This window comes from Macrobrachium nipponense, chromosome 48, assembly GCF_015104395.2.
Source record: "Macrobrachium nipponense isolate FS-2020 chromosome 48, ASM1510439v2, whole genome shotgun sequence".
Classification (NCBI taxonomy): domain Eukaryota; kingdom Metazoa; phylum Arthropoda; class Malacostraca; order Decapoda; family Palaemonidae; genus Macrobrachium; species Macrobrachium nipponense.
Window position 1 is genome coordinate 21777526 of NC_087223.1, and position 13048 is coordinate 21790573.

General features: G+C 38.1%; 2 protein-coding genes across 2 annotated transcripts in view; one reads left to right on the plus strand and one right to left on the minus strand.

Moving 5' to 3' along the window:
- LOC135205162 (secretin receptor-like) overlaps window positions 1–264 on the plus strand; it is a 7462-nt gene extending 7198 nt beyond the window's left edge. Inside the window, 1 exon segment of the mRNA XM_064235527.1 lies at window positions 186–264. Within this exon segment, the coding sequence (XP_064091597.1) occupies window positions 186–264 (79 nt within the window).
- Window positions 265–2868: 2604 nt separating this feature from the next.
- The window catches only part of LOC135204964 (secretin receptor-like), a 29315-nt gene continuing 19135 nt past the window's right edge, over window positions 2869–13048 (minus strand). Inside the window, exons 3-7 of the mRNA XM_064235196.1 lie at window positions 9051–9197; window positions 5300–5394; window positions 5030–5195; window positions 4441–4597; window positions 2869–3609 (exon numbers count right to left, since the gene is read on the minus strand). Of these exons, the coding sequence (XP_064091266.1) occupies window positions 3386–3609; window positions 4441–4597; window positions 5030–5195; window positions 5300–5394; window positions 9051–9146 (738 nt within the window). The 5' untranslated portion in view covers window positions 9147–9197 and the 3' untranslated portion in view covers window positions 2869–3385. The remainder of the gene's footprint in view (window positions 3610–4440; window positions 4598–5029; window positions 5196–5299; window positions 5395–9050; window positions 9198–13048) is intronic.

Sequence of the window (13048 nt, forward strand, 5' to 3'; positions counted from 1 at the left end):
GAAACGAGGCAAAGACTTGGTCAAGCAGGAGCCAGGCGAGTTCGACCTGGACGTTTGTGGAGGTGGACAGGCCCCAGAGGGCGAAGTAATGGACTCCGATAGTGGGACGGAGGAACCAAGGTTGATTTCCCAAATTTCCTGGAGGGTGGGAAGGATATGGAGTATAAGGAGTAATTCCATGGAAGGGCAGAGACTGGAGGTGGAAAGTATAAAGCGATCAGGAATAATTCCATGGAAGGGCAGAGACTGGAGGTGGAAGTATAAAGAGATCAGGAAATAATTCCATGGAAGGGCAAAGAGAGAGAGAGAGTAGAGAGAGAGAGAGAGAGAGAGAGAGAGAGAGAGAGTCAACGATGGCACGACATTATTCTGACAGAACGCAAAGGGTTAAGGACAACACCACCACAGTTTAGCCAAATTTACACTAACGGAGCAAAGTGTCATTGATATTCCAATACACAACTTGCCACCTCTATTATGGCAAGGTCTCAGGTCCCGTGGGCCCCACAGCATAAACAAATTGAGGGATATTCTTGTAAGCTTTTCAACCTTCTAAAATTAAAAATTGCTCGTCAGTGTGAGTAAAAGCTTAAAATGGCTTCAACTTATTTGCACTATTTTTTCTTTTAATCTCGTACTGGATGGGGGCCGTGTCTCCCGATGCAGTGAACCTAGTAAATCCCCTTTATCCAAGGCTGCTTTGTGACAGATTTGGTGGAAGATGGTCCAGTGATTCTGAGGGAAGACGGAAATCTGTAATATAATATACAGGCACAACCATAGACGACTGTAATTAGAATATTTGGTCTCGACCTCCAAAGGGTGATTTACCAAAGCGTGCAGTGACTGATAGAATAATCTGACGGTTCCCTAGTAATCATTTTCCCTGGCGAATGACTGAGTGGTTTTGTATAAACGACCGAGTGAGTGAATAAGTCAGTGACTGACAGTGTTGCTTGTTAATGATTAAAAAACTTTAAAAATCTCTGTTGTGAAGCCACAATCAGATGACGGACCATCGCCATATTTGAATTCTGAGGCCCGCGTCTTTGAGCTAATGACAGGAGCGGGTCGATGGTGGTTGTTGTGGGGGGGGGGGACAGGGAAGGACGGGTTGAGTCGTATGTAGAATTAAGGCTAAAAGCCAAGCACTGGGATCTACGAGGTCATCCCGGCGCTGAAACAAACTGGAAACTGACGGTAAAAAGGTTTGAGAGACGTAACTGGAGAAAAACTTTTCCCAGTTTCACTATGAAACAACTGGTAGGAGTGCTGGTGAACACGCCGCAAAGAACCTTCAGTAATGCCTACAGTACGCCGCATGAGGTGCACTGACATTAATATATAACTACTTATCCCCCTACGGGGGCATTTCTTTATCGAATAGATTTCATGAAATGAAGAACCGGGACGCATGAAGGCAAATTGTGACAGATTTTGTCCTGCATCGGTGACTGGCATTACCTTAATGGCCGAATAGTTAATGATAGTTGCCTTGTCCCGAAGTGCGTTGCAATGCGAGCTGCAGTTATTAACGCTCGAATTGCAACAGTGTTTGCAATATAGCAAGTCAATTCCAGAACACGCTTATGGGCTGGAGACTGCAGGGAACTGAGTGCAATTAGCAATTGCACCAATTGGGGTCATCATCATTACTGGTGCCTAGATAGATATTGAGTAATTAGGCTTATGACAGCATGGGCTCTTGGTCTTGGAGAAGTCCTTCACACAATATATATAAATATATATAACTATATATATATAAAAAATATATAAAATATTAGATATATATATAATATAAAATATAAAAATATATATATAATATATATATAAAAATATATATATATATATATCTATATATATATATTATATATATATATATATACCTATATATACACATCGAGCTACAAATGTCCTGTAATATTTAATTCACTCTACCTCGGAATTAATATATTTTCATATATGCTTAAACCGAAGGGGAATTTTATTAGGCGATAATAGAATTGTCGGCGCCCAGGCGCGAACCCAGGACACCATATAAATCAAGGAACGTCAGTGAAGCTTTTAATTCCCCTTCGGTTAAGCATATATGAAAATATATTAATTCCGAGAAGAGTGTACATATTAAAGGACATCTGTAGCTCGATGTATGTATATGAATCACGGTATTGTGATATGACTTTTATATATATATATATATATATATCTATATATATATATATATATATATATAAATATATATATATTGTCAGTATGTGATCCTTTTTCGTTAAATATTATTATTAAATTAAATTTTTTGATATTTGTTAAACCTAGTTTTTAAGTTTCACTTGTCGTTTGACCACCTCTCTTGTATAACAACTGTTTGCTTGTTATTAACATTCGTGTTTATCTTTAAGGAGGTTGTGTGAGTGGTCCCTCCCCTGTGGATAAGGGGGGTGGGGTAACTTCTTGGCTTATGGGAGGAGAACAGGCAGTCGTTCTCTGGACCTTGTCACTTTTGGATGATTTTTGACCTTGCTTCGTGCACTAAGAGTACTGCCGTCTCTTGCTTCGTGGTGCTTGCAGCCTCCATTGGTGATTTGCCCATATCTGCAGGACCCGAGGATTATTGAATATCCGGTATCTTCAGATTGGAAGATCTCTCCAGATAACATATCTATCTGGACGTCCTTGGGATTCACCGCAACACCTCTTGTTCAGTTATAAGGACAGGGGGATCTCGCTGTCCCATGGTAAGGTTGTTGGATACCTTTTCATTGATCACGGCTGTGATTCTGTTGAGACTGCTCGACTGGGCCCCGAGTTAATCCACCACCTGTGGTACCACTCCTCCAGACGTGGAGGATTCTGTATTCTTCAAAAAGAATAATAAGCATTTTGAATATGAAGCTTTTTGGTATTAGCCTGTAATCGTCAGGATATTCTTTCTTTTTGATTTCCTCCTCCTTTCTGGGCCCCCTTATTTTGGTTTGTGTGTGTTGGTTATGCTATCTTAATTTTGTATACGTGTGTTGAATAAGTTATTAAGTGTGATAGTAGTTCATTTATTTCCTGTTCTCAAAGAGGTTCAGGTGTATTTTCTGTCTGTATTAAATTTGTGTTTGTTTACTCCTCCCTTGAATTCATCCTTGCACTTTGAAAATTGAGTTTGTGGTATGATTCCACCTTATTGTGGACTTCATATCAGTGGTATATGGATACTTCAAGAGAAAATTGAATAGAGTATTTTGGTGACGGTAAAACGAGCCGTTACAATATATATATACATATATTGTTATGTGTAACTCGAAGGACCAGGTGATGTCTAACTATAGGCAAAAATACCCAAACTGACAACACATCTCCATGGCTAGAAGTCCCCACTTAATCAGCCTAGCTAGACTCACCTATACTTCATAGATTCAGCCGACACGGACGACCTGAGCTTCAGCACCAAAACTCTGATGATGTTCAGGAAGAAGAAGAAGTTGATCAGGTTTGAGACGGCCACGGGGGCCCTGATGCACATCCAGAAGATCCACTGGACGTAGTTGACAGTCCAGCAGTGGCTGTCGTCCAGAGTCACGCGGAGCGTCACCCACAGGCTGACGCAACCTAGCGGCAGACCTGTCGAGAGAGTATGTGGTTACACGGCTGGAGTCTTTTTAAAGTGTTCGTTTGATTTTATGGTAAGACAACTGTAGGAAATGGTTATATATCAGCTTAATTGGATGTAGGGTGGGACCTAACATGGGACAATCTTGACTAGTTGTGGAAGGAGAATGGAAAGACCTTAAAAGAAAGTAGTTATTAGTGTCAATAAAGCTAAACTTAAGGAGTCCTGACAAGGAAATAACACTACTACCTATGTAACTAAACTTCAGGGAAGACATGTTATGTATGTATTGTTACTAGGTAAGAAACCAGATTATCTTTACAATATGATACAATAATTCTGGTTAAAGCAACACAAATTCATTGTTATTTTCCTATCACTTATAAAGCTCAGTCTGTGATTCAAGTGTGGCTACTTGCAAGCTGAAAATGAACTTGATCTCAATATTTTTTGTCACATTCCTTAGTCATCACTTTGTTGCGATAATCCTAAATAAACTAGGGATATTTTGACAAGGTCCAAGAGTTATCAAGAGATACTAAGAAAATGGTCCACACATATATCCTAAATTAATTAATGAAACTATTTGCTTAGGGAACTGTTAAGTTCATACCTGTCCAAAACACGATTGGAAGAGGAAGTTTGGACGTAGACACCAAGTATCAATGAAAATTCAACAAACTTGTACAAGTTGGTGAAACCAAGAAGGGTCACAAAGGGTCCAAGTTACCAAGAGTCCAAAATAAGAAGGCCCACTGATCTCTTACTATGCAAAGACTTACCCCATCCCAGAAGGATGTACAGAGACTTACCCCATTCCAGTAGGATGTATCAAGACTTACCCCATCCCAGTAGGATGTACAAAGTGATGGCGGATGAATCTGTGAAGAGGGCCATAAATATGAGGCTGTGGAGGTACAGACCCTCCATCAGCAGCCATGAATAATTGGCTAGGATGAAGTATTGCCACACGCTGATCAGTAGTTTACACGACCAGGCCTGGAGGGAAATTGAGGTATTCCATTAGTACTTAATATTTTACACACACACACACACTCACACACTTCAAATCAAATGTTTGAGAATATTCATACATAAATTATATACTTCATTCTAAGATATCATGTCTGAAATGGAAATTTAACATCATAGTATTGCCATGTTAAGTTTCCAAATAGACTTTCTTCAGAGAAACAATGGTTAGATTGGGTCGTCAAAATCTACGGCAATGGCGCACAGCTTTTCATTTTCTCAAGCTTGAAGCCTCTACATCTACAAGAAGGCTTGGGAATCTGCAGCGCCAAACAATGGTTCCTCTCCAACAGAAGTTACGTTCCTATCCATACTACAAATCTCAGGGGGACTCCGAGAATGAGGCAATGTGTCACACCTACTTCTGAGAATTAGTTGTCGCTGCTACCTCCCACCTACCTCTGAGGAGTTGTAACTGTAATGGTGAAGTCCCCTCTGCAGGAAGTTTGGAGGCAAGGAATCCTCGGCAGTGAACAGCGAAGACCTCAGGAGGACTACCCCAGCCCTCAGCATGAAAGAGGCGAAGAGGTGCAGGTGCAGAAGGTTCCTGGGGCATCGCAGCTTTCTAGAAGACGAAAATGAATCTTATATTATTTATATAACTTTTATAAACCAAATCTCAAACTCAGTCTACACAGCAAGATCTCTTAAATTGATTCTCTATCTTACCTGAGCGATGCCAGGATGACGAACGAGATGATCAACGTAGCTAGGGACACGCTGTAGCCTACGATGGACATCTGCTTTATCGTTGGCAGCCATTCCTGTTTGGGAGATGAACGTGGTAGTCATTCCTGTTTGAGAAATAAAAGTGGCAGCCATCCTGATTGAGAGATAAAAATGGCACTCATTCCTGTTTGTGAATGAAAAGTGGTAAACATTCCTGATTGAGAGATAAAAATGGCACTCATTCCTGTTTGAGAATAAAAGTGGCAAACATTCCTGTCTGAGAGACAAACGTGGCACTCATTCCTGTTTGAGAATAAAAAGTGGTACGCATTCCTGATTGAGAGATAAAAGTGAAAACCATTCCTGATTGAGAGATAAAGATGGCAACCATTCCTGTTTGAGAATCAAAAGTGGCACTCATTCCTGTTTGTGAATAAAGTGGCACTCATTCCTGTTTGCGAATAAAAGTTGCAACCATTCCTGTTTGAGAGACAACAATGGCAAACTATTCCTGTTTGAGGATAAAATAGTGGCAACCACTCCTGTTCAAGAGACAAAAGTGGCAACTACTCCTGTTTGAGAAAAAAGGTGCCAACCATTCCTGATTGAGAATAAAAAGTGGCACTCATTCCTGTTTGAAAAAAGGTGCAAACCATTCCTGATTGAGAAAAAAAGTCTCTGAGGGTTTAAAATACTGTTATGGAGTGGTATATCGTCCCCCTGTTGCCAAATACAAAGTCTGTTCATATATGCAAACTTGGATTATTATTATTATTATTATTATTATTATTATTATTATTATTATTATTATTATTATTTTTGTTTTTTTTTTTGCTCTATCACAGTCCTCCAATTCGACTGGGTGTATTTATAGTGTGGGGTTCTGGTTGCATCCTGCCTCCTTAGGAGTCCATCACTTTTCTTCCTATGTGCGCCGTTTCTAGGATCACACTCTTCTGCATAAGTCCTGGAGCTACTTCAGCCTCTAGTTTTTCTAGATTCCTTTTCAGGGATCTTGGGATTCGTGCCTAGTGCTCTTATGATTATGGGTACGATTTCCACTGGCATATCCCATATCCTTCTGATTTCTATTTTCAGATCTTGATACTTATCCATTTTTTCCCTCTCTTTCTCGTTCAAACTCTGGTGTCCCATGGTATTGCGACATCAATAAGTGATATTTTCTTCTTGACTTTGTCAATCAACGTCACGTCTGGTCTATTTGCACGTATCACCCTAATCTGTTCTGATACCATAGTCCCAGAGGATCTTTGCCTGATCGTTTTCTATCACTCCCTCAGGTTGGTGCTTGTACCACGTATTACTGCAAGGTAGCTGATGTTTCTTGCACAGGCTCCAGTGGAGGGCTTTTGCCACTGAATCATGCCTCTTTTTGTACTGGTTCTGTGCAAATGCCGGGCATTCGCTTGCTATGTGGTTTATGGTTTCATTTTTCGTATTGCACTTCCTACATATGGGAGAGATGTTATTTACGTCTATCGTTCTTTGAACATATCTGGTTCTTAGGGCCTGATCTTGTGCCGCTGTTATCATTCCTTCAGTTTCCTTCTTTAGCTCTCCCCTCTGTAGCCATTGCCAGTGTCATCGCTGGCTAGTTCTTTACTCTGTCTCATGTATTGTCCGTGCATTGGTTTGTTGTGCCAGTCCTCTGTTCTGTCTGTAATTCTCCTGTCTCTGTATATTTCTGGGTCTTCGTCTACTTTTATTAGTCCTTCTTCCCATGCACTCTTTAGCCACTCGTCTTCACTGGTTTTCAGATATTGCCCCAGTGCTCTGTTCTCGATGTTGACGCATTCCTCTATACTTTGTAGTCCTCTCCCTCCTTCCTTTCGTGTTATGTATAGTTCTGTTCGTATTTGCTCTTGGGTGTAGTGCTTTGTGTATTGTCATATGTTTCCTGGTTTTTCTGATCTATGCTGCGGAGTTCTGCCTTCGTCCATTCCAACTATTCCTGCGCTGCATATATTCTTTCCTGATAATAATAATAATAATAATAATAATAATAATAATAATAATAATAATAATAATAATAATAATAATAATAATAATAATAATAATAATAATATTATTATTATTATTATTATTTTTTATTATTATTATATTATTATTATTATTATTATTATTATTATTATTATTATATTATTATTCAGAATAGTGTCGAATGGTTTGCAGCCAAAATGATTGGCATTTTGGCTGGGTTCATAATAATAATAATAATAATAATAATAATAATAATAATAATAATAATAATAATAATAATAATAATAATAATAATAATAATAATAATAATTTTTCTATTCCATAGAAAAATGCGCCTTAGTCAACATACCAAAAAGGCAAAGTAACGAGAACTGAAGGGATTAGTCTACCAGATGGGAGCAACATCAAACACTGGATGAGACTGGATACAAATACCTGGGAATAATGGAAGGAGGGGATATAAAACACCAAGAGATGAAGGACACGATCAGGAAAGAATATATGCAGAGACTCAAGGCGATACTCAAGTCAAACTCAACGCCGGAAATATGATAAAAGCCATAAACACATGGGCAGTGCCAGTAATCAGATACAGCGCAGGATAGTGGAATGGACGAAGGCAGAACTCCGCAGCATAGATCAGAAAACCAGGAAAAACTGACAATACACAAAGCACTACACCCAAGAGCAAATACGGACAGACTATACATAACACGAAAGGAAGGAGGGAGAGGACTACTAAGTATAGAGGACTGCGTCAACATCGAAAAACAGAGCACTGGGGCAATATCTGAAAAACCAGTGAAGACGAGTGGCTAAAGAGTGCATGGGGAAGAAGGACTGGAGCCTTGTGCAAGAAACATCAACTACCTTGCAGTAATAAGTGGTACGAGCACCAACCTGAGGGAGTGATTGAAAAACGATCAGGCAAAGATCCTCTGGGACTATGGTATCAGAACAGATAGGGTGATACGTGCCAAATAGACCAGACGTGACGTTGATTGACAAAGTCAAGAAGAAAATATTACTTATTGATGTCGCAATACCATGGGACACCAGAGTTGAAGAGAAAGAGAGGAAAAAAACAAAAAAAATGGATAAGTATCAAGAACTGAAAATAGAAATAAGAAGGATATAGGATATGCCAGTGGAAATTGTACCCATAATCATAGGAGAACTAGGCACGATCCCAAGATCCCTGAAAAGGAATCTAGAAAAACTAGAGGCTGAAGTAGCTCCAGGACTTATGCAGAAGAGTGTGATCCTAGAAACGGCGCACATAGTAAGAAAAGTGATGGACTCCTAAGGAGGCAGGATGCAACCCAGAACCCCACACTGTAAATACCACGCAGTCGAATTAGAGGACCGTGAAAAAAAAAGTAACATTAAATAAATTCAAATGAAATATTTTGGGTTTTTCAAAATCATTTTCTAACAGGGGAGAGAGAGAGAGAGAGAGAGAGAGAGAGAGAGAGAGAGAGAGCAACCTGACTTACTGTGGCAATTACAGAAAATGATTTGGGTAGACACGTAATTGGGCAGAGGAGAGAGAGAGAGAGAGAGAGAGAGAGAGAGAGAGAGAGAGAGAATTTCTGTCAATCATTAAGATAACTACACCATAATATTTATAATTACTTTACTCTCGCGAGCACTGTGGCACAGGGAGACAAGCAGATGAGAGAGAGAGAGAGAGAGAGAGAGAGAGAGAGAGAGAGAGAGAGAGAGAGAGAGAGAGAGAGAGAACACCTACCTCATAAGTGAAGTCTTTGGAGTTCAAGCAAGCGCTGTAGTTGGTCCATCCTATGTAACTGTATCTTTCAGTCTCGTTGGAGGTTGATTCTGGCATAGGCTGAGACTCCCAAGTACCATCTTGTCCACACCGTCTCCACGCTGAGGCCTTTTGAGGCGGCCGGGGGAGGAGGGGAAATATCTCAGTGTTAGGGAAATGTGGGAAATATATCTCAGGTGTTGGGGAAATAGGGATACTATTTCAGGGAAGTATTTCAGTCTTGAGAAAAATATTTCAGTGTCTGGATAAAATATAAAAAATAATTTAGTCTGGAAATGATATTTCAGTGTCTGGAAAAGGATATTTTAGTATGGGAAAAAAATTTTCAATCTGGGAAAAAATTAAAATATTTCAGTCTGGAAAAAATATTTCAGTTTGGAAAGAATATTTTGGCTCGGAAAAATGAAAATATTTAAGTCCGGAAAAAATACATAAGTCTGGAAAAAATATTTCAATATGGAAAAAACTTTTCAATCTGGAAAAAAATGTTTCAGTCATGTCTGGAAAAAATATTTTCTAGTCTTGAAAAAAATATTTCAGTGTCTGGAAAAAATATTTCGTCTGGAAAAAAAAAAAATAAAAATATTCAGTTGGGAAAAAAATTTCAATGTGGAAAAAATATTTCAGTCTGGAAAAAAAAATGTTTCAGTTTCTGGAAAAAATATTTAAGTCTGGAAAAAATTTTTAGTCTGGAAAAAACATTTTAGTCTGGAAAAAATATTTAAGTCTGGAAAAAATATTTAAGTCTGGAAAAAACATTTTAGTTTTAAAAAATATTAAAGTCTGGAAAAAATATTTAAGTCTGGAAAAAACATTTTAGTCTAGAAAAAAATATTTAAGTCTGGAAAAAATAATTAAGTCTGGAACAAACATTTTAGTCTGGAAAAAAATTTCAGTATTTTGAAAAAAATATTTAAGTCGAAAAAATATTTGTCTATAAAAAATAATTGCAGCCGGGAAAAAATTTCACCCTGGAAAAAAAAAAAAAACATTCCAGCCTGCAAAAAATATTTCAGCGTGGAAACAGCTATATATATATTCCCCTCATAATTGTCCAAAACCGGGGAGCAAATAACCTAGCATTTTGCATATTTTAAAAATACGAAAATATAATAGCGTTGAGACCACAGACCGTAACATTGCATTTTCTTTTTTACAATAACCGGTTAACGGAGGTTTATACATATATACATAATCATACATACATGAGATTTATGAATACAAAAGCCGTGGTGATGATTCCAGGAAGTATTAATTAATTATTCGCGAAAAAATGGATATATCCGCGGTAAAAGCCATTAGTCTCGGTAATGAATAATTTGTGAGTTTCACTGAGAGAGAGAGAGAGAGAGAGAGAGAGAGAGAGAGAAATTATGAAATAATCAAATTTTAATGATTTTTTTTTCTGTGAACACACAGAACCATAGTGTTTAGCCAGATTTTTCAAAAAACATTGAGAGAGAGAGAGAGAGAGAGAGAGAGAGAGAGAGAGAGAGAGAGAGAGATAATCATATTTTTATGAAACTTTTTTCTGTGAACACACGTAACCATAAAGTGTTTAGCCATATTTTTCAAATAAAAAGTTGAGAGAGAGAGAGAGAGAGAGAGAGAGAGAGAGAGAGAGAGAGAGAGAGAGAGAGAGACCTTACCTTACACCTTACAGACCTTACATCTTGTTCGGGTTGCCCCAGGTCCCTCAGTGTGAGGCACCTCTAATGTCTACCAGGAGTTGCTAATGCATCTTCCGGTATATTTTGCATCTTCCAATCTTGGATGGTCTGGGATGCAGCTTAGATATTTGTCGAGCTTATTCTTAAACACATCTACGCTCACTCCTGATATATTCCTCAGATGAGCTGGCAACGCATTGAATAAACGCTGCATTATCGATGCTGGTGCGTAATGATTAATGTCCTGTGTTGCTTTCCTTATTTTTCCTTGTATAGTTTTGGGCACTATTTATCTACCTCTGCTTGTTCTTTCTGATATTTTTAGTTCCATGATGTTTTCGGCAATTCCTTCTATCTGTTTCCATGCCTGAATTATCATGTAGCGTTCTCTTCTCCTTTCTAGACTATATGATTTTAAAAATTGTAGTCTTTCCCAGTAGTCAAGATCCTTAACTTCTTCTATTCTAGCTGTAAAGGATCTTTGTACACTCTATTAGTGCAATATCCTTTAGGTAGTGTGGGTACCATATCATATTGCAATATTCAAGTGGACTACGAACATACGTATTATAAAGCATAATCATGTGTTCAGCTTTCTTGTTTTGAAATGCCGTAACAACATTCCCATTTTTGCTTTACATTTTGCCAATATAATTGCTATTTAATCATTGCATAATATGTTCATGTTCAACATCACACCAAGGTCTTTAACTGCTTCCTTATTAGTGACTGTCTCGTTATCAGGTCCCATATATACATATAGCTTTCCTTCTCTGTCTCCATAATTTATTGATTCAAATTTATCAGAATTAAATACCATCCTATTTACCTCTGCCCATTCATATACTTTGTTAAGGTCTCCTTTGTAGTGCGTTCCTATCTTCATCACAGTAGAATTTATCTACTTATTCTTGAGTCATCGACGAAACTACTCACTACCGAGTCCTTAACATTACTGTCTATGTCTGCAATCATAATAACAAACATCAATGCAGCTAGCACCGTACCTTGTGGCACACCGGATATTACCTTAGCTTCATCCGATTTTTTTTATCCATCTTCCTACTTTATCCACTATATTATGTTTTCTAATTTTTTCCGCTAATATATTATGATCTACCTTGTCAAAAGCTTTTGCAAAGTCTAGATAAACCACATCTGAGAGAGAGAGAGAGAGAGAGAGAGAGAGAGAGAGAGAGAGAGAGAGAGAGAGAGAGAGAGAGAGAGAGAGAGAGAGAGAGAATGATGAAATAATCATATTTTTATGATTTTGTTTTTCTGTGAACACAGAACCATAAAGTGTTTAGCCAGATTTTTCACAAAAAAAATTGAAAGAGAGAGAGAGAGAGAGACAGAGAGAGAGAGAGAGAGAGAGAGAGAGAGAGAGAGAGAGACAGACAGACAGAGAGAGAGAGAGAATTATGAAATAATCACATTTTTATGAATTTTTTTCTGTGTAACATCTGATAACCAAACAACACTATAAAGTGTTTAGCCAGATTTTTCAGAAAAATTCAGAGAGAGAGAGAGAGAGAAATAATGAAATAATCATATTTTTATTTATATTTTCCTGTGTAACATCTGATAAACGCACGAAAACATAAAGTGTTCAGCCAGATTTCCTCACGAATTTTTTTTTTATATAATCCTTTACAGAACTTTCAATGTCTGGCAAAATTAAATCTCAATCATTTTGGTGCTTTTTTCAAAGTGAATTTATTGGCCACAAAATCGATCGGAAGACGCGTCCCATGCCCTGTCACATTTGCATACCCTTGTAGCAACATACCCAGCGCTACTTTGATGATGAATATTCATCCATACAATCGGATATATACGTGTATACAAACACACACACACACACACATACAGGGAAGCGGTGCCCACAATAATTTTTTCTTTTATCTATTTACTTATTTACTTTTGACCAATGAAACTTGTCTTCTTTAAAGGGACGTTGGCTCAACAACCTTCAATAATGACAACTCTCTCTCTCTCTCTCTCTCTCTCTCTCTCTCTCTCCTCTCTCTCTCTCTCTCACAGGGTCATGGAAAAACAAATGGCCACTGTTGGCTAGGAAGTAATGGAAAAAAAAATACAATGCTAAAAGAATGAAAACAAAACGAAAAAAAATGAGAAAAGAAAATGGGACAGGATTGAAATAGAAAAGAGCACAGAGAGAGAGAGAGAGAGAGAGAGAGAGAGAGAGAGAGAGAGAGAGAGAGGACGTCCTCACTTGTAGCTGAACGATTCTCCTGACGAAGAGGCCTGCTGCCCCTTTGGAAAAGG